Below are 24126 nucleotides of genomic sequence, written 5' to 3'. Positions count from 1 at the left end.
TCCCGGCTGCATTAGCAGTCGTTAATAACCACCAATCCGCACTGGGCCCGCGTGATGGTTTAAGGCCCGATCTCCCTATCCATCCATAGGGAAGGCCCGTGCCCCAGCAGTGGGGACGTTAATGGGCTGATGATGATGATGTATCACACTGTACCCCACTTGAATAATCTTACAATTATGTTGTAAATCGTAAGTAATAGTATCCAGATATAACCCAATGTTCTATATTCTGTTAGTAAACAATTTTCACACATGATTATTTTAATGTCTAATAGACTGTTACTATTAAAGTAAGTAATTAAGTAGGTAATTAGTCAAAACATGAGCCATATAAAGGGCGTCTAGCTGTTTAATAATAACCCTGATAGCAGAGTTGGTCAGGTTGATTATCGACGTTTAATAGAAACGATCTATGAAAAACGTATGTTGGGTAAGGCAGAAGAAGCATGAAAGTAGGATCGATGCCGTAGAAATGAGGTCTTTGCGTAGCATCTGCGGTGTGAAGTTAAGTGATAGAGTGAGAAACAGTGTGATAAGACAGAGATGTGGTGTAAAAGACGATATAGTGACTAGGATTGAGAAGGGAATGTTAGGTTGGTTTAGACACGTTGAGCGGATGAAGGATAATAGAATTGCAAAAGCGGTATATAAAGCGAAAGTTGATGGTAGGGCTGGCAGAGGAAGACCGAGAAGGACTTACGATGATCAAATTGGAGATGTCCTTAAAAAAAGGTTCAATACGATCTACTCTGAACCGGCGTGCGTGTATGAAGCGATTGATGAATGTGGAGGAAGCAAGAGAAGTGTGTCAGGATCGAAGCAAATGGAATTCTATAGTCTCTGCTTACCCCGGTGGGAAATCGGCGTGAGTTTATGTATGTATGTATCTATGAAAAAATGCATCAGTCGTGCTAACAATCCTAAGTATCTTGACATCGTTGATTTTGCACTCATGAATTCACATACCGCTTTGCTAAAGCTAATATATTTTACCTTTCTTCTGAAAATGATTTATAGCATGTATTGAGGCTAACGGCCATATGTTCCTTGCGCATTATGATTCTTAACATGTTCCCGAAGAAGGGCACCACTGGTTCAGTCTTCACTCCTCGCTTCTTGAAGTGTGAGTACACTTGGCGGAAGTAGAGCATCAGCGCTCCTAGCAGCACCGCACCCCATATCAGGAACAGCAGCATGGCCTGGATGACGAGGTGGGGTTAATAGTGACTTAAAAGAAACTTATGTTATCTTTCTACCATTATCCCATTTTTCACAGGGTTTGCTTACCTAACCTGGTAATTTGACAGGTCTTAGATTTTACAGAAGCGACTGCCTGTCTGACCTTCCAACCCGCGCCGCGGAGGGAAAACTAGCCCGATACAGGTTAGGTCCCATACCTGCGAAAATGCATTTCTCGGGAATGTGGGTTTCTTCACGATGTTTTCCTTTACCACTGAGTACGTGATACTCATTTATGATCCAAACATGAATTCAAAAACAAATTCGACACATTGATTTAGCCTGTGCTGGATTCGAACCTGCGACCTCAAAGTGAGAGACAAGCGTTCTACCAACTGGATTAGCACAGCTTTTCTTAGAAAAAACTTGTGTTGGAAGTATTTTTTTATGTAGATCGCATTTAGGGTAGATACGTCGTTAAAACAGATGGATTGCGTCCCAATTAACATGTTGGACCATAATACGGACAATGGACTCATCACCTGACTCCATACAACTCATACCTTAATATCCATCGTATGACTTTTTTGTTCTTTTTTAATTTTTTTTGGTACAGCCCACCCCATTAAAGATAATGAGATTATGTTTGCATGTAAGAAAAAACTAACAGAGTAAGATTTTTAGAATTAAAACTTTCTTAGAGCGGATTTTAAAATCTCTGGATAATTATAACCTATTTAGAAATATATGTCATTTTTTTAAAATCATTAAACTCGACTTAAAAATTAAGAAAAAATATAAGACATTTTTTTTAAATCATAAAACTCGAGTAAAAAAAAATAAAATAATAAAACAAAATGTATTCAAAAGGCCAGCTAAATGGACTCAACTGAGATCTGTCGTCAAAGTACGTGTTTCTCAAGGATTAATATTGGGTCGTTATATTCTGAATTAGTCCAATATTGTTATCTACATTATAACATAAAGAAAATAAAATGTAAGATAAACGTTACCAAGTCTTAAAATAAAAATGATGTCTTAAAATAAAAAAGTAAATAAATAGGTATTGGAAATCATTTGTTATTATTTTATTGATCAATTTACACATAATCATTTATACATAGTAAGCAAAGCTATATTGATTGATATATATAATATTTACTATGCAACAAGTAAATATCATACATAATGGTACGTCAAAGTATGACATGGTACAATTTGAACAATAGTATCATGTGTCTGGCTTTGCTATACCTTTTGTGTTAGATGAGCGTATTGATGTATGGTTGAAGCCATTACACACATTTATATGACTGGTTTCCTGTTTTGATTTTACGCCAGTTTTAACTTATTGGTGAATAATATTTTTACATTTATGTGGACACGAGCGCTTGGAAATCAGTTGCGGTGGCGCTACAAGATAAATGTAGTCACAATTTGTATGGATTTATTTTACAGCTCGACTGTTGCGCGGAAGCAGCGCTATAACAACGCGACTAATTTTAAGGCGCACTTAAGCTCGTAACCGATTATGACAATTGTCGAGGTGGGTAGAACTGTAAAACTAATTTAACAAAGTCTGGCTACAAGTTATCTTCTGTTGACCTCTATCTTAATAAAGATTATAAACGTACAAAAAGCTGCAGAAAAACATGCAGACGTCATTGAGATATTTTGTTTACATTTGAATATCTTTGTTTACTGAGAATCTTTGTTGAATTAAGAGTTGTGTAAAATTGCAATAGAAAATACGGTGAGGTTTGGGTAACTAGTTCATCTTGCGATAGATGTACCTGTGACTACCCAAATTGATAGAGTCGTGTGATTATGTTATGTGTAATTTTAACGTAATAATAATATAAAATTATTTATGAATGTATGTTTTAGAATTTTATTAGGATATTAATATCACACACAAAACTGGTTTTCAAGGACACAACAAAAATAAATAAAATAAACTTACTGCGTATTACTCCTCAGCAGGCAGAACAAAAATACGTAATTATGTTAAAAAAAACTATTTTAGCATGTCAACCACGACCGCTCACAGATGTGGACAAAGATGCACTGAATTAATTTGTGTTTACAATGATGCTAGTAAGGACTATATTGCTTTAGTCTTTGACAGACGATTCGCAATAACACAACATGGTACTCGTGCGGAGTTTATATACTGATACGTGTACACTAGAGTTACATTTAGTTGAGTAACCTTTCCAAATATCTAAAAACAACACCTGATAATTAAAAAAATATTGTTGAAAAAATGTAAAACTCAATAAATATTAAAACATTTTCTGAAAGCTTTAAGATAGATACTGAGTGTAATTATGTTGCAATATGTTGCGCTACTTAAAGTAACTGTAGCGTTGACGCACTTTTTAGGATGCGCAATAAAAGAAACTTTACGGAAAATAAAACTGAAAGCATCGTTAGCGCTGGGAATTATAATAACTATGCTGGTAAAAAATAATACGAAAGTGGTAGGTCAGCACCATAGTGAGTGGAATTTCTTGGTGCCTAACCTACCACATGTAATATTGACAGTTTAAAAGACAATAAAAGTGCGTGCGTTTCAAGGGTTACATTTTTGGTCCTTTTCTATTCCTAGACAGTTTTTTTTCTCCGGTACTATCAATGGCGATGGTGGTTGCAGTTATATAAGGTATACGACACGAGTAGTATAAATTGCTGATGTCATCACGTACTTACATTTTTAAGTGGTTAACAATTGTAGTGCATCATCATACATAGTATGCACGGAATCATGTTATTTTTAGAACAATCAAGTGAATTCAGGTTGCCAGGACGAACTAGGGACAGTTTCACAAAGTGACTGTTTGTTAGACGTGTCCCTACTGAGAATCGAATCCAGGACTTCCGGATTGTGAGCTCAAAGCTCTAACATTGGACTAAGGAGGTTGTTAACAACATGGTGACAGGATATGAGTCCATCACCTACATAATAATCGTCATCATCATTGGACAAAATGTCTTGACAGCTGTGCGTATTGTAGTAGGTAATAATCATGGAATCAATCTAAAACCACTGATAGTTAGATCTTGTGGTAGTTAATTAGGGAAAATAAAAAGCAGTATTTCATTATAACATAGTATTTACGCAACTTCACTCAAACCACATGCGCACAAATATACAAATATAATTCACATTTAAATAATGTTATACCGTCTATACTTACTACATTTTTATAGTTAATTAATTAGTACTGATTCTGGCTGAAACCACCTAATTTTATTATAAGTTATACCTAAAAATTAAAAGTACACAATATGTCAATTTTTCAAATTAGTGTTCGAGTGTTGTAGAATTCATAAACTAGTGTACTGTAAAATTTTATGTTTAGGAAGGTTTAGTATAGCGAGTGAGTTGACAATCCCGTCAGACAAGAGCATACTTATGTTTTTTTTTTTTTTTATTTATTTTCTTTATATCCTTAATATAAATACATAGTTTGAATGATGCCGTTAAACCACAGAGGTTTGTCTCGGCACCTATTCGTCGCATTAAAACAGTCGCATGTCAATCGTCCATCTCTTCCCTTTTCGGTGAATAAGAAAATTACAGGAATAAAATATTGCGATGTACGCTCCTCTGACTACGCCAATAGGGAATATAGTCGTATGTCATGATAGTGCATGACATTAAATTACGACCGCAGATTTAATTGATATTAACGTCAAACATCACATTTATAGAAAATACATCGATGATCTCGTCCGCCTAAAAAAGTTTTTTTGCTTATTTTTTATTCTCTAATTTTGAACCTCAACAAATGTCCACCCTGCATCTTGAGGTTGAAGGTGTCTGTGGACAGTTTCACTGGGATGGGGGTCTTGGGACCTGGAGATAGCTCCATATTGAGAAGCAGCTGGTATACCATCACCTTCACTTCACACAACGCGAATCGTGAGCCTGAGAAAAAATATAAAAGTAAGTACAATTTAAAACTTAATTTGTGCCTGCAATACAATCAATTAGGGTACAGTCACCGTTATGATTCAAATGTTTTGTAGTTTTAATCTTCTACTGAAAGCTAGTTTTGATCATATTTGTAGTTTTTTTCTGTAAAATAATAATGTACTTTATACTGACTACTTAGTTGTTATAATAATCTTACCGATGCAATTCCTGGGGCCAAGTCCAAAAGGCATGTAAGTGAACGGCTTGATATTGCGCTTATTTTCCTCTGAGAATCTCTCAGGATCAAACTTCATAGGGTTGGCGAAGTACTGTGGGTCACGATGAATCGCGAATACTGGGATCTGAATACCTTCGCCTTTACGAATCTGGACACAAAGGTATATCATTAGCTTGGTAAAAACTATGGATACATAATATCATCGGACAGACAGCCTCTATCAAACGTTAGTAGTTATTTTGATAAGCAATACAATTACATGGATATGAAAAAAAAAGAAAAAACTTACGACGTAATCTTGTGTAGCCTCGTCATTAGGTTTTCCCAGGTTATAGTCCTTGATACAGATGCGGTCCAGTGCGATACCAGGAGCCCACAGCCTCAGAAGTTCTGAAACGATATGTTTAGACCCAAAATTGTAGACTGCGATAATTTATTATAAAATACAAAACATTCTGCACAAGTAGTAGTAGTAAGTAGTATATATCATGCATATTACTTGAATCATCAACATCTTTTAACAAAAGTTACAAAACTAACATAAATCTTGACATGAGATTTATTTCAATCTCCAAAGGTATGTAACAGGGAAATAAAATTACCAATCTTTAACAGTTCTTGAAATGTGCCTCTTACCTGAAACCACCATGTCCATGTATGTCATATGCTGAATATCGCTGTAGTCTAATTTTCCTCCATTTTTAGCGTGAAATTCTTTGATTTCTTGCACTAGTTTATCTTGGACATCAGGGTTAATAGCTAGTTCGTACAAAAGGAAGGTTAAGGCAGAAGAAACAGTCTCAAAGCCAGCGATGAAGAACAATATGGCTTGAGCCACCAGGTCTGTATCGGACCACACTGGAAAGAAAATAATAAAGTTTTTGAGCAGCTAAAACAGATTATACGATACTTAGATAATAATATTGAAAAACAGATGCCTTACATTTATTGACGTCTTTCTTGCCAACATCAGATTCTTCAACAGTGGCGAAGCCTGCGTCGCGGTCAACAGTCTTGTCTTCGTGGGAGATTTTTCCTGTTTAACAAATTGTATTTTAATATTTTTTCTCTTCTTATTATCGACATCATTACCCATCATCTTCCTAGCGTTATCCCCTTTGGACAGGGTTCGATACTTTACTTGAAACATTGACAGGTCCTGTGGTGTTTTCTCATCGTCGTTAGAATTATTGCTATAGTATTTCATGGGTTTTTCTATTGTATTCACTATTTAGACTTTTTGACTCACCTTTTTTAGCTTCCATGAGCAGATGGATCAAGTCTGGTCTCAGAATGTTACGAGCTTCACGATCCTTCATCGTGTCCATCACCAGGCTCTTAAAGAAGTAGCTTGTTTGCTCCGAGAACAGTTTCATGTCGAAAAACTATTGTCAACACACATGAGGAAATTAATTAATCATTGCCATTCATTTTGTTATACCTGTAACATAAGACTGTTATAGTATACTAGGATACTCACTTTCGTAAGTTTAGGGAAAGCAGACGACATAAAGAACAATATCAGCTGTTTAAACTTGAAGGAAGAGGCTTTGAGTCCCTGCGCGTAAAACTGATTGTCCCGCTCCGTGTGAGAGTCTACTTTCAGACCGAATGCACATGTGGCGATAACATCGTTAGCAAAACGACTGGTCAGATCCTTTGCATCCACGTCGAGGTATGGAGCTGGGAAGGTGACAAAAATATTAATACCCAACAGATACTCGAATTAAAATAAACATTTGAATCGCTTTCTGAGACTGTCCAAATAAGGAAGATCATTCCGTGCTTTGGAGGGCAAGTTAAGCTACTGGATCCAGCAATTAGCCATACAAACACCTTCACCAACCCGCAGTAAAGCAGCGTGGTGGAGTATGCTCCATACGCCCTCCAGTTGATTGAGGGAGGCTATATAGGCTGCTTATGTTATGTTTGAAACAAAGTTCAAAAGTTCCACAAAATCATTACTTACTTTTTCCTTCTTTGATATTCTTCTTAAGGTTGAACACCATCTGGTCTCCGACTTCCATCATGAAGGGCAGCATCAACTTCATCTTGGAGCTGGTGAACGCTGGACTCAAGGTCAAACGCATGTCCTTCCATTCTTGACCTAAGGGGAAATATTTTAGTATGATTTCTCTATCTTTCTTAATGTAATAAATAAATGTGTATAGTGCTTAGAGCAACACGGACCTCCGCAGTATCCAGTGAATTAATTCCGATCAAATCAGACCAAAAGTAATGATAAACTATGGAACATGATGTCATTGTTATTAAAAATGTAGTTGGTTGATGAAGGTATAACTGTAAATAATGCTAGAAATGCCAGTAACACTGTAGTGTGATATGGGTACGATCATCCTGACAAGCTTCATCGACGAACAAACATCGGAGAAGGCGCGGTTAAAGATTCTCATAGAGCAGATGTAGCGTTTAAATTACTATTGCAAGATATCTTATTTAGAAAGGAAGAATTTGTTTTGTTTATTAGATTTTATTTTGTTACTTACCTATTTATTTTTATTTAGTACCTCTCAAAGAAAGAAGATTCCTTCCAAACAGCGGGTCTTTATTCTCATCAATGAAGACGCGATGGTCGAGAAAGTGCTCGAAGTCCTTGATGGTTATTTTCTTGATCAGCTCCAGGTCTCGAATCATCAATAATGGCTTGGTGAACTCGAATCTGCCAACAAATCTGTACAACAACAGAGTATGTAATAGTCGCTACCAAAATATCACTGTTTCTATGAGTTTTATTCTTCTTGAGTTAGGTACTTATTGTAGTTTCGGACACAAGATTATGCGTCTGATCAAGTGAGGTCCCTTTCGATTTCAGAATGACCTCTGGTAATACAGTAATCTTTACCTCTCTTTTGGATATGCGAAATAGCATTTTTCGATGGTTTCAGCCATGTGTTCTTGTCGAGTTATGGTTTTAAACATGGATCCGAGAAAAGGTACCACGGGCTCGTTCTTGACTCCTTGCTTCTCAAAATGCGCGTACGTTTGACGGAAGTAGAGTAACACTGCCACCAGCAACACCGCTCCCCATATCAGAAACAACATGGCCTGGAAGATACATCTGGGTTAACAGGGGCATAGAAAGGTAAATCATCTTTCTATTATTATTTTGGTTTAAACTGTCACTAATGCCACTCCAGCAAATGAACAGCAATTTAGCATCAATGATAAAAAGCAATATATTTTCAGGCTTGTAACCAAGCAGGTTTAATAATTATATCCACATTTTGATTTTATTTTAAAATATTCCGCTTATCATCCATAAAAAGTCGTAAATCATCGGTTACTAAGGGATTATGATCACTCCAAAATGACTATCTATTGTACAATGGACCACAGATAGTTACTTTGTTGTAGTTTATCAGATCTAAAAAATTCCAGTATTATATTTTCTGGTAAATTATGGTTCTGCCATAATTGTGTTCGTATTTTATTATAGTATTTTATGCAACAGTTGTATAAGAAGGGTCAAAAAATGCGAGTGGCGTGAGTTGCGATGTGAGCCTTGGCGAACATCGCAATAAGAGACGCCACGAGCATTTTTTGACCTAGTTATACAACGTTGCATACAATACTTTTTCTACGACGACATAATTTTAAATGAAACAAAAATTATACAAAGTAAAATTTTATTTATATAAATTATTTTCCAACGCGCGGGAAAATGGCGGCAAATGTATACTTTTTTTTTATAGTATATCTATGGCACCAAACAAAGTAAAGGTGCCAGTTTCCAGGTCAAAAAAAAAAAACAACAACAATGCTTTTTTGGCGACATTATAGTACAGTTACACTTTGTAAACAATGCTTTTATAGGCCATAGAGCGTACACTTTTTCAAAGAGTTTAATTATGTATGTACTTATATTAGACTTTTTGGTTATTTAAATGCCAGATTAAAGTAGAGGAGTAGAAAAAATAAGTAAAGTGATAGCACGGTAAACATTGGTGTCCATTCTAGAAGACGAATATTATTTTATGTAAGATGCCTATTTGAGTCGTCCGGGTTATTGTTTCATTCACTCATTCTTTTCAAAATTAACAGCTGTCATCATCTGTCCCTTGCCTTTTCGGCGGAGAAAAGAATGCCAGGTATAACTTAAAAATAGGAGCTAGTGTCAGCTGGAGTCAACACCATTGTCAACGCATTGTTAAATAAAATTTGATTCATTTGGCAGTGGGACAGATGATGAATGATTATCAAAAATCACAAAAAATAGTAAGAACCAAAATGAACTCACTGCGTATTGTGTTAACTGGTGGTCCAAACAAACAAAAACACGTTGTTATGTAAAAAAAAAAATGTTGCTTCGTTATGTGAGGCTCTAAAACACGTTTATAACGGGTATGATCAAAATTACATAGTCCGACAACGGATTAACACTGAAAAATATCAATTTTTAAAATGACGTTACACGTTAGTAGCACAGTAAAATTGTAGTTCTTGACGACAAAGACACATTATACCGGGTGTTAGTGACATCGTAACGAATACTGAAAGGGATGATTCAGACCATGATTCTGAGTTAATATCTAGTGGAATTTTCCGTCGCAAAATTCATGAAATTTTGAGTTTTGTTTTTAATTATTTTCAATTCCATATTGTGCTTTTAGCTGCATAGAACCCAAATTTCAATAAAAAAAACAATAATGACAAATTATCGAAAATTTTCGATGTAATGGAGACAACAGCTCTGCCGTGTCACGCACAAGTCTGCTATCTTAAAATAGTCGAGTTACGAATAACCAGTGCAAAAGGGGTTTATATCCTATGCTTTACATAGTTCAGTAAAAACATTTTAAAATTTATTGATACTTTTTGAGATATAGAGGTTGACAAAGTCTGCTAACTTGATTTTTTTGCATGTGGGTCACGCCTAACTCCTCTAACTAAAAGTTACAATAGATAGGCGTGACTACGACGAAGGCAATCCTAGCGATTCCCGACATTCTTTGTACTTGCAAACCCGGCGCCCAGGGAGGAAACACTTCCTGAATCTGAGAGAGAAGTCGAGGACCCAAAATGCTTTGAACCAGGCATAAAGGGGAAATATTTTTTGGTTTTAATAAGAATGGGAAACTTCTTTAGAACAGTGATACTACCTGGAACCGTTGGTCAAAGGATTGAGTTTTGCAAGAACCATCAATGGGAGGATACAATACCAGGCTGGAAAACTGTTTGTTGTGAGAAAGCATACTCAAATGTGATGAGGATGATAAGGTCTTGTGACTTTTCTTGTTGAATAAAGAATTGCAATGGATGTAACCCTGGGTTTTCATAACTGAGCAAGCGATAACATCATCGCTATTAATATTATTTTTAGTTTTGGTCATCAATTGCAGCATCAAAATCGTAAATAGTTCATGAGCACAGGGTTATTTTGTTTATTGCTTTTGTTCCTAGATGATTCTCGTTCGCCGAATGCGATTTTTTGTAAAACATTTGTTGAACCTTTGCTGGGTTCGGCTTCTTCAAGGGTTCTATGTATATTATACCCCCTTGGAAGCGGTTTTTGTGGTTTGTCGCGAAACGGATTCAGGTTTTATGGACTGATGGTCTGTGTTGTCGATTTTTGTGATACTCTGTCAGATCGTCAATCACTTTTACTCTCGAGAATTCAAGAGTTCGCTGTGCAACCGGGAACTGTATCAGTTGCCATGAGGGTGTACCCTGGTTCCAGAGCTTTGTGTATTCTGCAGTCACAAGTGAGGACGAGTTGATTGATCTCATCATAGCCAAGAATTATATTTTTCTTTTGTGAGGTATAATAATTGTCACAATTCAAAGCCATTTCTTGTGATTGCAAGGGTTGTTCAAGACAGAGACAGAATGCTGATGCTGTATTATGGACTTTTCAGCCTGCAGTGGCCTTTCTCGAAAAATAATCCTTTACGGTTGGTTTCCACATCCATAGTATGTAAATATGATCCTAAGCTAAAAGCTTTTTGGCAGTACTTTCAATTTTAACACCATCTTCTGAATATCTACGGGTTTCATAGGTGGAATAAGTCCCATAGATGTTTAGAGGGCGATCTAAATAATGAAGGTACCTACTGTTGACGAGATTTTTGCTGTGGATGTGCAGGAGGCTATTAGCATGCCCAGGCTAGCTGTGGGGATTGCTATTTTCAAGAACGTTGGTTCTGTTCATTGAGACGTTTGTGTCAAGGGTGAAATATGATACTGAGGCGAAGCAGGCGGAGGAGGCCAGTTTTTATAGTTTTATTTTCTACTTTCTTCGAGGGTTGTCCCTCGCAATAGAAAACTAAATTCCTACTCTGAAGTACAAACTTCACAGGATCCATTCTTGTTGAGAGTGGAGATCCATTTTCAGCAATGATCGTCTTGATTGACTCTTCTACGCTTGTGGCTGCAAAAAGCGTAGGGAGTATGTTTCGAGCCGGTGCAAACTTCCATCGTGTCTGGTACAATTCGTGCTTGTATAGCAGACAAGTTTTCGGGAGAGGGGAGTTATGCAGTCTAGCAGATTGTGTGGAGAAAGAGTAAATAAGTCGTCGGAAGGTACGACAATGGAGACTCTTGGCCACAAAAACATTATTTTATTTTGCGACGAACTACTGGAAGGTGTTTCCAAGGGGGTGTGGTGTGCTGGCCTTGAGGATGGTTGAATTTAGTAAGGGTTCAACAGATGTTTTGAGTAAGGGGTGGTGCATGTGTGCCGATGATTATAGAGTGATGAAAATTGTGAGGAGGATTCCTGAAGGTTATGCCTAAAACATTTTTATGCTGTTGGAATACCATTTTTTTCATTCTATTGAGAAGAAGTTTGAACATAATTATATATTTCATAAATATTTTTTCTAAACATTCATTATATTTTAGATTATTTTATTTAAAATTATAAAATTACATAATTCTGAGCTCTTGATAGCTGATTGATGAATGTGTACGAAGCAAAAAATGTATGTCAGGGTAGAAAAAAAGGAATTCCCAACTTGTACATTAATATTTCCAATTTTGTAGATATCAATATTAAACTAAGTACTTAATATAAATATTTTCCTTGTATTTCACTTAGTCTACTCAACCCGGGCTACCCCAAAAAGCAGTATTTATAGAAAGCTTGTAACGATCATCTCTTACAACTAATAATTAGCATAGATGGATTAAAGTTATAATAACAAACCGGCTGCATGTGCCAAACTCTGCTAACTTAATATAGCACAGACCGCGTGACCACATTTCTATGGAAGAGTGGTCATGCACAACTCTTAAACTCGATTGAAATAAAAACTATTATAATAAAGAAAAAAATCAAAAGTGCCTGTTATTCAGAGTACATTTTAGAATATTTTCTGATATTTTGATGACAGATATTTCACTTAATACGAACTATACAGACGATTAACTGAAAAAAACTTTAAAGGCGATTTACTCAAAACAGCATTTTTTGAGATAGCAGAGATTCGTATGACACGGCAGAGCTGCTCGAACGGGTCAACGGCCACACGCACCGCGCCGCGCGCCCCGCTCCGCACGCCCCGCTCCGCGCGCCCCGCACCGCACGCCGGCGGCGCGGCGGCGGCGCGGCCTACAAAGTAGGCACTACGAACCGATCCTATTTCTTTCTCTGTCTATCGTAAATTATAAATTTATTTTATTCTTATTCTTAAATGGACGGATAATCAACAGGCATAAAATTTATGGAATACACGTCAATTTTAAGCAGAAATCTAAAACAACCGACAGAATTAAGTTACCAGCGAGATACCTTTTTGATTCGACCGGGTTATTCATTCATTTACTCATAGGAATCAGGGCCATTATCTACCTAAAACAGTTGAAACAGTAAATAATTGTATTCTTTGTTGTCATTAGAATAACTAACAACCAACTAACACAACCACCACAGATTAGGTAATTAGTTACCTACTATGTCAACCATCCACCAACTTAGTATGTAAGTACCTACGCAAAACCTCGCTACACAAAAATCGAAAATAAATAAATAAATAAATCTTTTAGATCAATACCCATTATTGTTACAAAGCAAGACCTATCGGTACTATCGCTAGTATCGATCTAAATGTACTATCACTACTTTCGATAGTTTAGACAATTTTCAAGTTCAACAATTGATAATCTACCTATCGATAGTTCGGCAACTCCGCCGCGTAGGCAATGTCGGCATGTTCAAAGAAAAAAATTGTCCGAGTGGAGTGATCTTATTTTTCTTGTTACATGTTGGTACCGTACCGAGGTACTAAGTACTAAGTTATTCGTAGTTTTAAATCTCATTGTTAAATCATCAGTAAAGAACTAATTAAACCTATCCTGTTCTGTGTACAATATTCATGTAACGGCTACGTGCTTACATAAGTACCTAGTAGACGGGAGCAACGACTTAACGTACCTTCCGAAGCACGGATCATTTTACTTTCGGACAATCAGGTGATCAGCCTGTAACGTCCCAACCAAAGGCCTTATAAACAGATTTTTGTGATATGTCGCCACCGGAATACGAACCCGGACCCTCCGCATCCCATCGCTCAACCACTGGACCACATAGGTCAAGAAGGTTCTAAGACATAATTAAAGGATCCTGGGACGCAAGACCTCCGAGTTAGGGCTTGTTTGATCTGTCTTGATGGATACTCGAACGTGAATAGCCTCACGGATCAAGGGCAACGCGCGCCAATAAAGTAGGCATTACGAACAGATACTAGGTATTTCTTTGAGTTGATAGGTATCAAGTGAAGTTTCCTGTCGCCAAATTCATAAAAAAAATAGATTTTTTTCAGTCCCATATTGTGTTTTAAGCTGCATAGAACGCACATTTAAAACAAACAAATAAAAATTACTAATTATTAAATTTTATCAATGTCATCAATAATAATAATAACGTATCTACAACTTCAGCTATGCGCAGGTGAATAGCCGGCGCACGGGTCAAGGGCAACGCTCGCCAATAAAGTAGGCATACGAACAGATACTATTTCTTTCTCTGTCACTTGCACCATAAACATACTCTCTCTCTCTCTCTCTAGTCGTCGGCTCGACTCGGCCGCGGCCAGTGCGTCGTCGGCGCCCTTAGTCGGCGGCTTTGATGCTTTGCGCTAACGCCGCCGCCGCGCGCTTCCGCTCAGTCGAATACTAAGCTTGACCCGAATCGCGTGATGTTTTTCGAGGATATTTTTTTCGTGTTTGTGAGTGTTTGTTTCATTCTGTAAATGAGTAGTGTCGACTATGATGAGATCATAGACCATTTACTGCGCAAAAGTATGGAAGATTGTTGATGTTTATTAAAGAGCAAGGTGTTGTGTTTGTGAGTGCGTGTGATACCTACCTACCGCGGAGGAAACGCGATGTTGCATACCTACGTGACGTGACATGTTCTAGGGTACCTACCTAGGTACTTCATCCGAAGGAATAACAATTAAGGTAAGGCAAGAGTAGAGTTTTTATTGTTAATAAGTTAGGAACGTTTTAATAACTGGTAGGTAGGTACCGTGCGTGAAAAATCGTGGCATTAGGTGTTCTACTTCAACAAACAACATTTTTAAACGTTGAACCACTACTAAGCATCTAAATACAAGAGAATGAAAACTCCTACCTAGATATCAACATCGTATCTCACACGCGTAACGTAGCCGCGCGTAAGTTTAGCGTCTGTGTGGCGCGTTGTTCGACTTACATTGCGGCACAGTAAAAATTGAAAATCTTAATTAAACATTTGCGACAAGAAAAACACCCACCATCGTTTTTAGTACAATAAAATAGGCGTTCCATTTTTTTTTTCGTTACGATGTCACTAACACCCTGTATTATTCGACCGTTGCTTATATACTGCGGTTATCTTGTGTTTTTAGGGTGTGAAATTATTATACTATCATTATGCTTATGTAAGATATAGGCAGGTAATCATTTTAATAATTATTTGCATTTTTGCTTCTAATAGAAATAAATGCTATTCACGCCCGCAATATCTGGCAGGGTCAAATCACCTGATTGTAGACCGGATATTACGGGTGATAATCATGACATAAAACATACATACATACATACATAAACTCACGCCCGTAATCCCAAATGGGGTGGGCAGAGCCACAAGTAATCAAAGACAACTTGCAGCCACTGTTGATACGAAATCCTAAGATGGATAAAAGACATCAAAGACTCTGATAATACAAAGAAATAACTTTTTTTTTATTACAGGATAATGGCGGGTCGCACCACACCGGATCATATATGATAGGCAGAATCAATTTCAATAAAGTTGTAAATATAGTAAACATCTAGGGCGGCATTGAAGCAATTCATTTAAAAAGCAATATAGCTATTTTGAAGTTGGCATGGCATGTTATTTGAATATATACGCCATTAACACATGTTTATGAAATACGATGTTCGTGCGTCACCCAACAGGGTCCACATATTATTAGCGTCGTGGTTCACGCCGCGACTTGTGCTGAGTGAGGCTCTTTTATCTCAGGACGTCCAGCACCACCTTATGGTCATTTCGACAAACATCCGTCTTGCTTTTTTGTAATTGTTTTAGTGGAAATTTGATATGATGTTGTTGTCTTTTTTGTGTGTGGCGTCCTTTTATAATAAACTTTTTCTATTCTATTCTATTTTTTATGTTCAATTGCTATATTGCTTTTCAGATGAAGATTTTTAAATAATCAAGTCTCGCGTTTGACCACAATCTCATCCAATGGTAAGTGACGATGTGGTCTACAGTGGATCACGCTTACTTAGCAAATGCCTCTTCACTCTGGCCTTAAATTGGAAAAACAGACGGCTGCAAACAGTTCCAGTCCTTTGCTGTTCGCATCAAAAAGTAAGCGGCAAAATGTTTACTGCGTATTGGTGGTCTATCCACAAGATAATGATGAAATGCCTGCCGACTTCTAGTTGTCCGTAGATGGAATGGAGTGACTTGATTCAATAAGTATGGCCTTTTTTAACCCTAGGATTGCAAATTCGCCCCTACTTGTCAGGCTTTTTGTGGGCTCGATAATGACGTTGAATTATTGGTTTAATTATTTCTTTGTTACTTTTTTAATTCACATTTGAGTTGCAGCTTATACGATAATAAGCGTTAAGGTGTAAGTCGGGGTAATAAGTAAATTTTCCTGTTAGGATAATGTATGGCCGTTGATGCTTTGATCTCTGACGTGTGTTTAATACTTAAGTAAATAATTATTGTTTTTACATTGAAGGTAATAAATTGCAGTGAAGTTGAAAAATTCAAAGTCACCTAGTTTAATTATGTAGTTAATTTTTTGTATAGTATTTTCCTCGTTCAACATTTAGTACTTGTCTAGAAAATTGGGATCTCAATTCACCTAATCAGAGGTGTCATTAGATAAGGTTTAGTTTGCATTGCAAGGTTAGTTTGCATCGGCAAATGGAATTCCATAATCTCTGCTTACCCCGGCGAGAAATAGACGTGAGTTTATGTATGTATTTATGGTCTCTTATGTCTACGTTGAAGGTATAAACCTGTTATTGCTTTTTTATTTAGTTTTTTTTATATATCAGACCATTCCCCACTCGATCATTTTAGGACAATATGCCTGAAAGAACCCAGGCAGGATGTAGTGGAGTACGATTGAGGTCAGGCCTGTTCCCAGCAGTGGGAGGTATATAAAAGGTTTCTATTTAGGTTTGCGTTATTTATATTTGTCCCTAAAATCTGACTTTAACCGGACTGGAACCTGCTGCTGCGTCGACTTAATGACGATATAGATCGTCTCATGAACTGGATGAGTATCCGGTGGTGTAATGGTTAACACACTTGTCCCGGCTTGACAAGAGATACGGGTTCGTACCGAAAAAGGTTTTTAGATTTAATTTTCTCTTTATAATAGACTATACTATAGATACATAATTGTAAACAATATCAATAAGAAATAAAATAATAAACAAACTATGAAAAGTCCACAAAAAAATAGTAAGTGATATCAATTCACTGCGTATTTATCGTCTGCTTGTGCCCAAATATAAAAAAAAAACTTGTCTTTACGTAAGTGTGAAGAATTACAGACCACGATCGTGTCACACAGTCAGATTATTACTGATACTAATACCAATTTGTAAGTGATATTACTCTATTTTTACAGGGGATATTCGTCCAGTATTTATATTCAGTAGTTATCTCCATGCGTTTTAGGCTGTTCAGTGACAGATTTACTATCGCATTTATAAGTAAAATAATACAGATTACAACTTGCATTTTCTGTTACACTTACAGATAAACATAATATCGTACGTAACCATGATACTGTGTGACAAAAAGATAAAGTTTGCTGCTCAAGCAACGCGCAGTCAAAAATTCGGAACTGCTGGGCATAGAAGCTCAACATCGTATAGGGTACTTAGACCTTCTGGTGTGTGGTGTGCTTTTGCACACCCTGGACACTTCATAAAACCTCGATTTACATAGACACTACACATTGACATTATAAACACGTGCAAGTGAGTGTGACGTGAGAGGCATAGAATAAGGAATAATAGTACGTATAGAATGGCAACTCTGCGCTACCCACCAGCGTCTGAGTTAGTTTTACCTCAGATGGCGTTAACTACTTGACTGGACAGCGCTGAGGGCTTTCATCCAGTTCAAAATTTAGGAAAACAGGCCTGAGGGTGCCCAGTTGGGCCCGGACCTCGGCTCAGGGCGTCGTCTGAGAGGATTATATTTGAAGGATTTAATCGACTTAAGAACGCTGAATGAAGAAATCGTCGACCACGCCAACGGGGTATCGGGTTTCTAAAGTTTTCGTTGTCGCGTGCTGATTGGCCGCTTCTATGGCTAGAGCAACCAGGTCGTCAGGATTGTATATTACGTCCTTCGGGACGAAGTAGTGACATTCGATGATCGATACGATGAATCGTATAAAAATATACCCGTATTAGTGACATAACGGAAACTTTGAGGGATGGTTCAGACCATGGTTTTGAGTTGCTATACCCGAATGCGTACATGAACCACTTGAACTATTGATGCTTGTTAGTTCTGTCCAAAGATATGTAATAAATATATAAGTAGCTTTAAGTTCTTGTGAATAGAATCTTGTTTATACGTGCAAGTGTACGTACTTACGTATAAATCAAAATAAATAGTACTTAAAATAGTACTAAATATATTATATATTTTTTTAAATAAATAGTATTTAAACTTAAATCGGTATATTTATGTTCATCAATTAAAAGGGACAAATAAAGAAAAATATATTTTTAGCTTACATTTCTATAAAATAGTACGTATATTCACTCAATCCATGCGCATACGAATTATAATATTTACAAAAATAATAATGTATACAAATGAAATACGTAGAGCACAAATATTTACAACAGGGTCATAGAAATACAAAGCATTTAGTATTTTTTTTAATAACAAACATAAGTAAAACTGCTACTTATATATTATAATATTCATAATATTATTAATAATATTCATATTTTTGCCAGTCATTTGAGTTTTTTAATAATTATCTCTTAGGAAAAACTTATATGTTTTACAGTTTTAGCTTAAGTGTAAAAAATCCTAGACACATAAAATAAATTAGTTATTAAGTATTTTAGAGTTTTTAAGTAGCTTTTAGTATTGCCAAGGCATGGGCTAAAACCAATGATTTAAAGGTATAATTATTATATATATTACATATTACAAGTACTACTAATATTACAGTCGACACTCGTTTATTGTGAAAATAGTTGTCTCTGCTTTGGTATTTTTGCTTGTCTCCAGTCTTCTATACATGCATTATTTCTATTTTGTTTTGTTTTTTTTTATTCTCTAATTTTGAACCTCAGCCAATGGCCACCTTTTATCCTGAGGTTGAAGGAATCTGTGGCCAGTTTCACAGGGATGGGCGTTTTGGGACCTGGAGAAACCTCCATGTGGAGCAGCAGCTGGTATACCATCACCTTCACTTCACACAGCGCGAACCGTGACCCTGAAGAAAATTTAAATACACATAAATGTAGGATTTTAAAATTCCACGAAACGAATGTATACCTGAAGAAAGGGGTCTATGATCATTTTATTTGTCTATGGAATACTCTAGATTGGTCTATGAGTGGTGTGACTTTTCACTTTTTCCCGGAATGGCGAAAGAATTATAATTGTTAATGTAAATTAATATAATAAACTGTGTGGAGCTGATTTGCCAAGATTTTGTTCCCATTCCGCAACTTTTGGGGGCTTGTCCGGGATGGAAATATAGTGTATGGAACAATAATAAAATAAACTGTGTCGGAGCTGAATTGCCAAGCTTTTATTTCCATCCCACATAAATGTATCTGCAATGGGATTGAAGTATTGTTTCAGTCACTCTTATGACTCAAAAGATGCTTATATTATTTTTATCTTATGAATTTCTATGCTAGACTTGTCAATATTTCTATATTTTTAGAAATTTTTAAGTTTAAAATTTATTTATACTAACTAATTATGATAACCATCTTACCGATGCAGTTCCTCGGGCCGAGTCCGAAAGGCGAGTAAGAGAACGGCTTGATGTTGTGCTTGTTTTCCTCTGAGAATCTCTCAGGGTCGAACTTGTCGGGGTTGGGGAAGTACTCTGGGTCGCGTTGGATCGCCATCGTCGGAATCTGGAGACCTTCGCCTTTGCGAATCTGCGCACAAAAGTATACGGACATTAGCTGGAGAAATTAGACACGAAATGACATTGATTCAAATTCAAATTCAAAAATGTCTTTATTCAGTAGGTAACATAGTTACACTTTGAATCGTCAATTGTTACATAACGAACGTCTGATCCGCCTAAAACTACTGCAGCTTCTCATAACCTGTATAGCCGTCAATCAGTCGTAGAATAAGAACTTACAATGAAATCTTCTTTGGCCTCATCGTTCGGTTTCCCCAGGTTGTAGTCCTTAATGCAGAGGCGGTCCATAATGATAGCAGGAGCCCACATTCTTAGAAGTTCTGTAACGAATCGTTTACTTTATGATTTTAAAGTGTTGTAATCTTGAACTTAACGTCCATCTCCTATCAAGACCTACTCCTATTCTACTGGTCAAGAGCCTGGCGTTCATATTCCTACTCTTCACGGTCGTCTACTGCCACCAATGTATGCGGTGGCATATAGCTCATTAAGTAAAAATAACACAAGACGCATGTACTTAATTTAGATCATCAACATCATTTTGCGAAAAAAAGTTTGTTTCAAAATACTAGGTATGCGACATTAAAAATATAATGTAAAGAGAATAACATTACTGAATCAAAATATTGAAATCTCTGTTGTCTTACAACCGTAATAGATCTTACCAGAAACCACCATGTCCATGTAAGTCATACGCTGAATATCATTGTAGTCAAATTTCCCTCCATTCGTAGCATGGAATTCTTTGATCTCTTTTGCCAGTTTATCCTGGACATCAGGGTTGACAGCCAGCTCGTACAGAAGGAAGGTCAGTGCAGAAGAGACAGTCTCAAAGCCAGCAATGAAGAATAATATGGCTTGAGCCACCAGGTCTGTATCTGACCACACTGGAAAGAAAATAAAAAAAGGTTTTTAGATAATTATATCAGCTAAATTGTATACACATCATTTTAAGAATGGTTGTCTTACTTTTATTGACATCTTTCTTGCCAACATCAGATTCGTCGACCGTGGCGAAGCCTGCGTCAGGGTCGACAGCCTTCTCTTCATGGGACACCTTTCCTATTTATCACATAATATACATTATTTTAATATTTCTGTTTTCATTATGAATTTAATATTTCATAGTCGCTTATGATAATCACTTGAAAGTCTAGTTTTCTTACCTTTCTTAGCTTCCATGAGTAGTTGGATCATGTCTGGTCTCAGAATGTTACGCGCATCACGGTCGTTCATCGTGTCCATCACCAAACTTATGAAAAAGTTGCTTGTTTGCTCCGAGAATAGTTTCAGGTTGAAATACTGTTATTGACAAAGAGTGATAAATAAATAAATCTATATCGTCCAGTAACTTTGTTATCGCTATAACTCAGCTGCACTATGGGCTAATAAATATTTAGATACTCACTTTCATAAACTTAGGGAACGCAGAAGATAAGAAGAGCAATACTAGTTGTTTAAACTTGAAGGTAGAGGCGATGAGTCCCTGTGCATAGAACTGATTGTCTCTTTCCGAATGGGAGTCCACTTTTAGACCAAATGCACATGTGGCGATGACGTCATTGGCGAAGCGAGTTGTCAGATCCTTTGCATCCACGTCCAGGTGTGGAGCTGGGGAATAGAAAAAAAATAACAGCAGGAAGTGAAAATGCAGTAGGGCTACGTATATCCAAGAGTATATTTTGAAAATATATCTCATTCGTTGGTTACAAGAAATATCAGTACTTACTTTTACTTTCTTTTATACTTTTTTTGAGGTTGAAAACCATCTGGTCTCCGACTTCCACCATGAAAGGCAGCATCAGCTTCATTTTGGAGCTGGTGAACGCTGGACTCAAGGTCGACCGCATGTCCTTCCATTCTTGACCTGAGGTGAAATATTTATTATCTCGTAGTGTACATTCAATGGATATTTGTTTATTTCAATTATTTATTGCATTCAATGTAGTATAATGGGGTGCTACATAGGTATAGGAACTATAACGTGGACCCTGTAGGGCACAGCAACGTTGAAGGGGGTTTATTTGATCGTATGACTACATTTATAGGTGGAGTTTCAACCGTGCTGTTCACAGTCGGATGTTTAGATGCTTCACCCCATGGGTGGTGTCACTATAAAGGGAGCAACCGGCATACTTTCGTCATAGAACAAGGAAACCTTTCATTTCAGTCGATACATTATCAGTTATCATATAGTCTTCAATATAGGGTGTTAGTGACATCGTTACGTGAGTCTGAGTTCTTCTCAAATGGAATTTTCTGTCGCAAAGTTTATAACAATTTAATGTATTTTTTAATTATCTTCAGTTCCATACTTTTCCGACAGAAAATTAAATTTTATAGCAACTCAGAATCATGATGTAAATCATCCCCCAACGTTTTCGTTACGATGTCACTAACACCCTGTGTATCAGAGTGATGTATTTTTTATCAATAGTGATATTGTTGGAATGATTAAAATAACCGTAGGTGGAGCTGAGACGTAGCATGTTGTAATAAGTCTTTATTTAACTAAACTATAGCGGTTTTAATTAACTTGATACCTTTTAAAGAGATTAGGTTCCTTCCAAACAGCGGGTCTTTTTTCTCATCAATGAAAACTCGATGGTCGAGGAAGTGTTCAAAGTCTTTGACGGTTATTTTCTTGACTAACTCCAGGTCTCGAACGATCAACATTGGCTTGGTGAACTCGAATCTGCCAACAAATCTGCAAACCAACAATACATTGTATTCGCTGCTGAAACACTTTTTCTAGGCGTTTTATTTTATTCATCTTGAGTCAATTTTTACTTATTTTGAATAGATACAAGATTACCATTGTTGTGGAATGCAATATGATTACGCTTATTTCTTATAAGGTTTCGCTGAACTTGATATTCATTGTCATTAACTGAGCGAAGTGCAAGAATGAAAAGGATTGAAATGACAATAATTTGTAGAAAACACTAAAAAAATTAATGATGTGAAAAATCTTGCAGCTATTGTGTTAAGTACTGTAACTATCGAAATAATGAATTTTTATCTATCGAACAGAAAAATAAAAATTACCTCTCATTTGGAAATGCTTTATACAATCTGTCGAGGGTTTCAGCCAAATGTTCTTTACCAGTTAAGGTTGGTAACATGGACCCAAAGAAAGGCACTACGGAGTCGGTCTTGACTCCTCGCTTCTTGAAGTGCGCGTAAGCTTGACGGAAGTATAGTAACACCGCCACGACAAACACCGCGCCCCATATCAGGTACAGGATCATCTGGAATTCAACCTGGGTTAAAATTTACGTTATCACCTTTGTCTTCTATTGTTATTTTGATCTAGCAACTATTTTTGCCAAAGTCAGTTTAGTCATTCAGAGGGGAAACGCTGCTAGCCTGTTGGCAACTTTGGCTCGCTGTGATGCATTCGAGGAGGCATTAAAATGTTTTTAAATTGTGATGTTCAAATATTTTTTATTAAGTGGGTATATTATATTGCTCATGACTGTACCAACCTCATCAACAGCATGAATTTATCCAATTTTATCAACCTTGTATGTATCTCGCCTTTTATCAAAATACTAGTAATCAGTTTCCATTTTATACATTGTTTGAGGTTTACGCGGTTGTTATCAGAATTGAAACACAATACCGGGTTCTTACCGTGTAAAATCGGGAGTCTCATATCCCTGATTTAACGCGGTAATAACCTGGTATTTTGTGTTTTAATTGCATAAGTGACTCAATCGCACTTAACACACTCTTGATTGATTGGTTTTTAAACGAAGTCACGTGTACCCGCACGTGTGTTTATGTGACGTCACTTCGCCTACACGACCTAACTCCCAACGTTTCAAGGACTCGCTCACTCATAGTAACTTTAAATGGTCAATTCTTCAATTGCACCATTTGCACTGCGACGTTCGTATACCTGCCACAGATATCACAAAATAACAACATAGAAACACGCCTGTATCCCAGAGGAGTAGGCAAGGTGTCTAAAATAAAAATTAAATGTACTGCATGAATATGTATCCCGGGTGAGAGCCTTCAGCGCTCCCCTTTTTGAAGTCAACGTTGCTGTGCCCTACAGGGTCCATGTTTTAGTTCCTATGCCTATGTAACACCCCATTGTACTACATTTGAATTTTTGAATTTGATTGATTGATTGATAGCTTTATTCGCGGATG

General features: G+C 36.8%; 1 protein-coding gene across 1 annotated transcript in view; it reads right to left on the bottom strand.

The window, feature by feature from the left end:
- Positions 1-24126, bottom strand: part of LOC126369165 (uncharacterized) — a 45658-nt gene that overhangs the window by 5910 nt on the left and 15622 nt on the right. Inside the window, exons 3-13 of the mRNA XM_050013460.1 lie at positions 23012-23214; positions 7868-8031; positions 7309-7446; positions 6820-7022; positions 6589-6724; positions 6283-6375; positions 5976-6197; positions 5629-5729; positions 5319-5487; positions 4950-5113; positions 994-1199 (exon numbers count right to left, since the gene is read on the bottom strand). Of these exons, the coding sequence (XP_049869417.1) occupies positions 994-1199; positions 4950-5113; positions 5319-5487; positions 5629-5729; positions 5976-6197; positions 6283-6375; positions 6589-6724; positions 6820-7022; positions 7309-7446; positions 7868-8031; positions 23012-23214 (1799 nt within the window). The remainder of the gene's footprint in view (positions 1-993; positions 1200-4949; positions 5114-5318; positions 5488-5628; positions 5730-5975; positions 6198-6282; positions 6376-6588; positions 6725-6819; positions 7023-7308; positions 7447-7867; positions 8032-23011; positions 23215-24126) is intronic.

The sequence above is a fragment of the Pectinophora gossypiella genome, chromosome 8 (genome assembly GCF_024362695.1).
Source record: "Pectinophora gossypiella chromosome 8, ilPecGoss1.1, whole genome shotgun sequence".
Taxonomy (NCBI): Eukaryota; Metazoa; Arthropoda; class Insecta; order Lepidoptera; family Gelechiidae; genus Pectinophora; species Pectinophora gossypiella.
The sequence above is the reverse complement of the archived record's forward strand: the minus strand, read 5'-3'. Positions and strand labels throughout refer to the sequence as shown.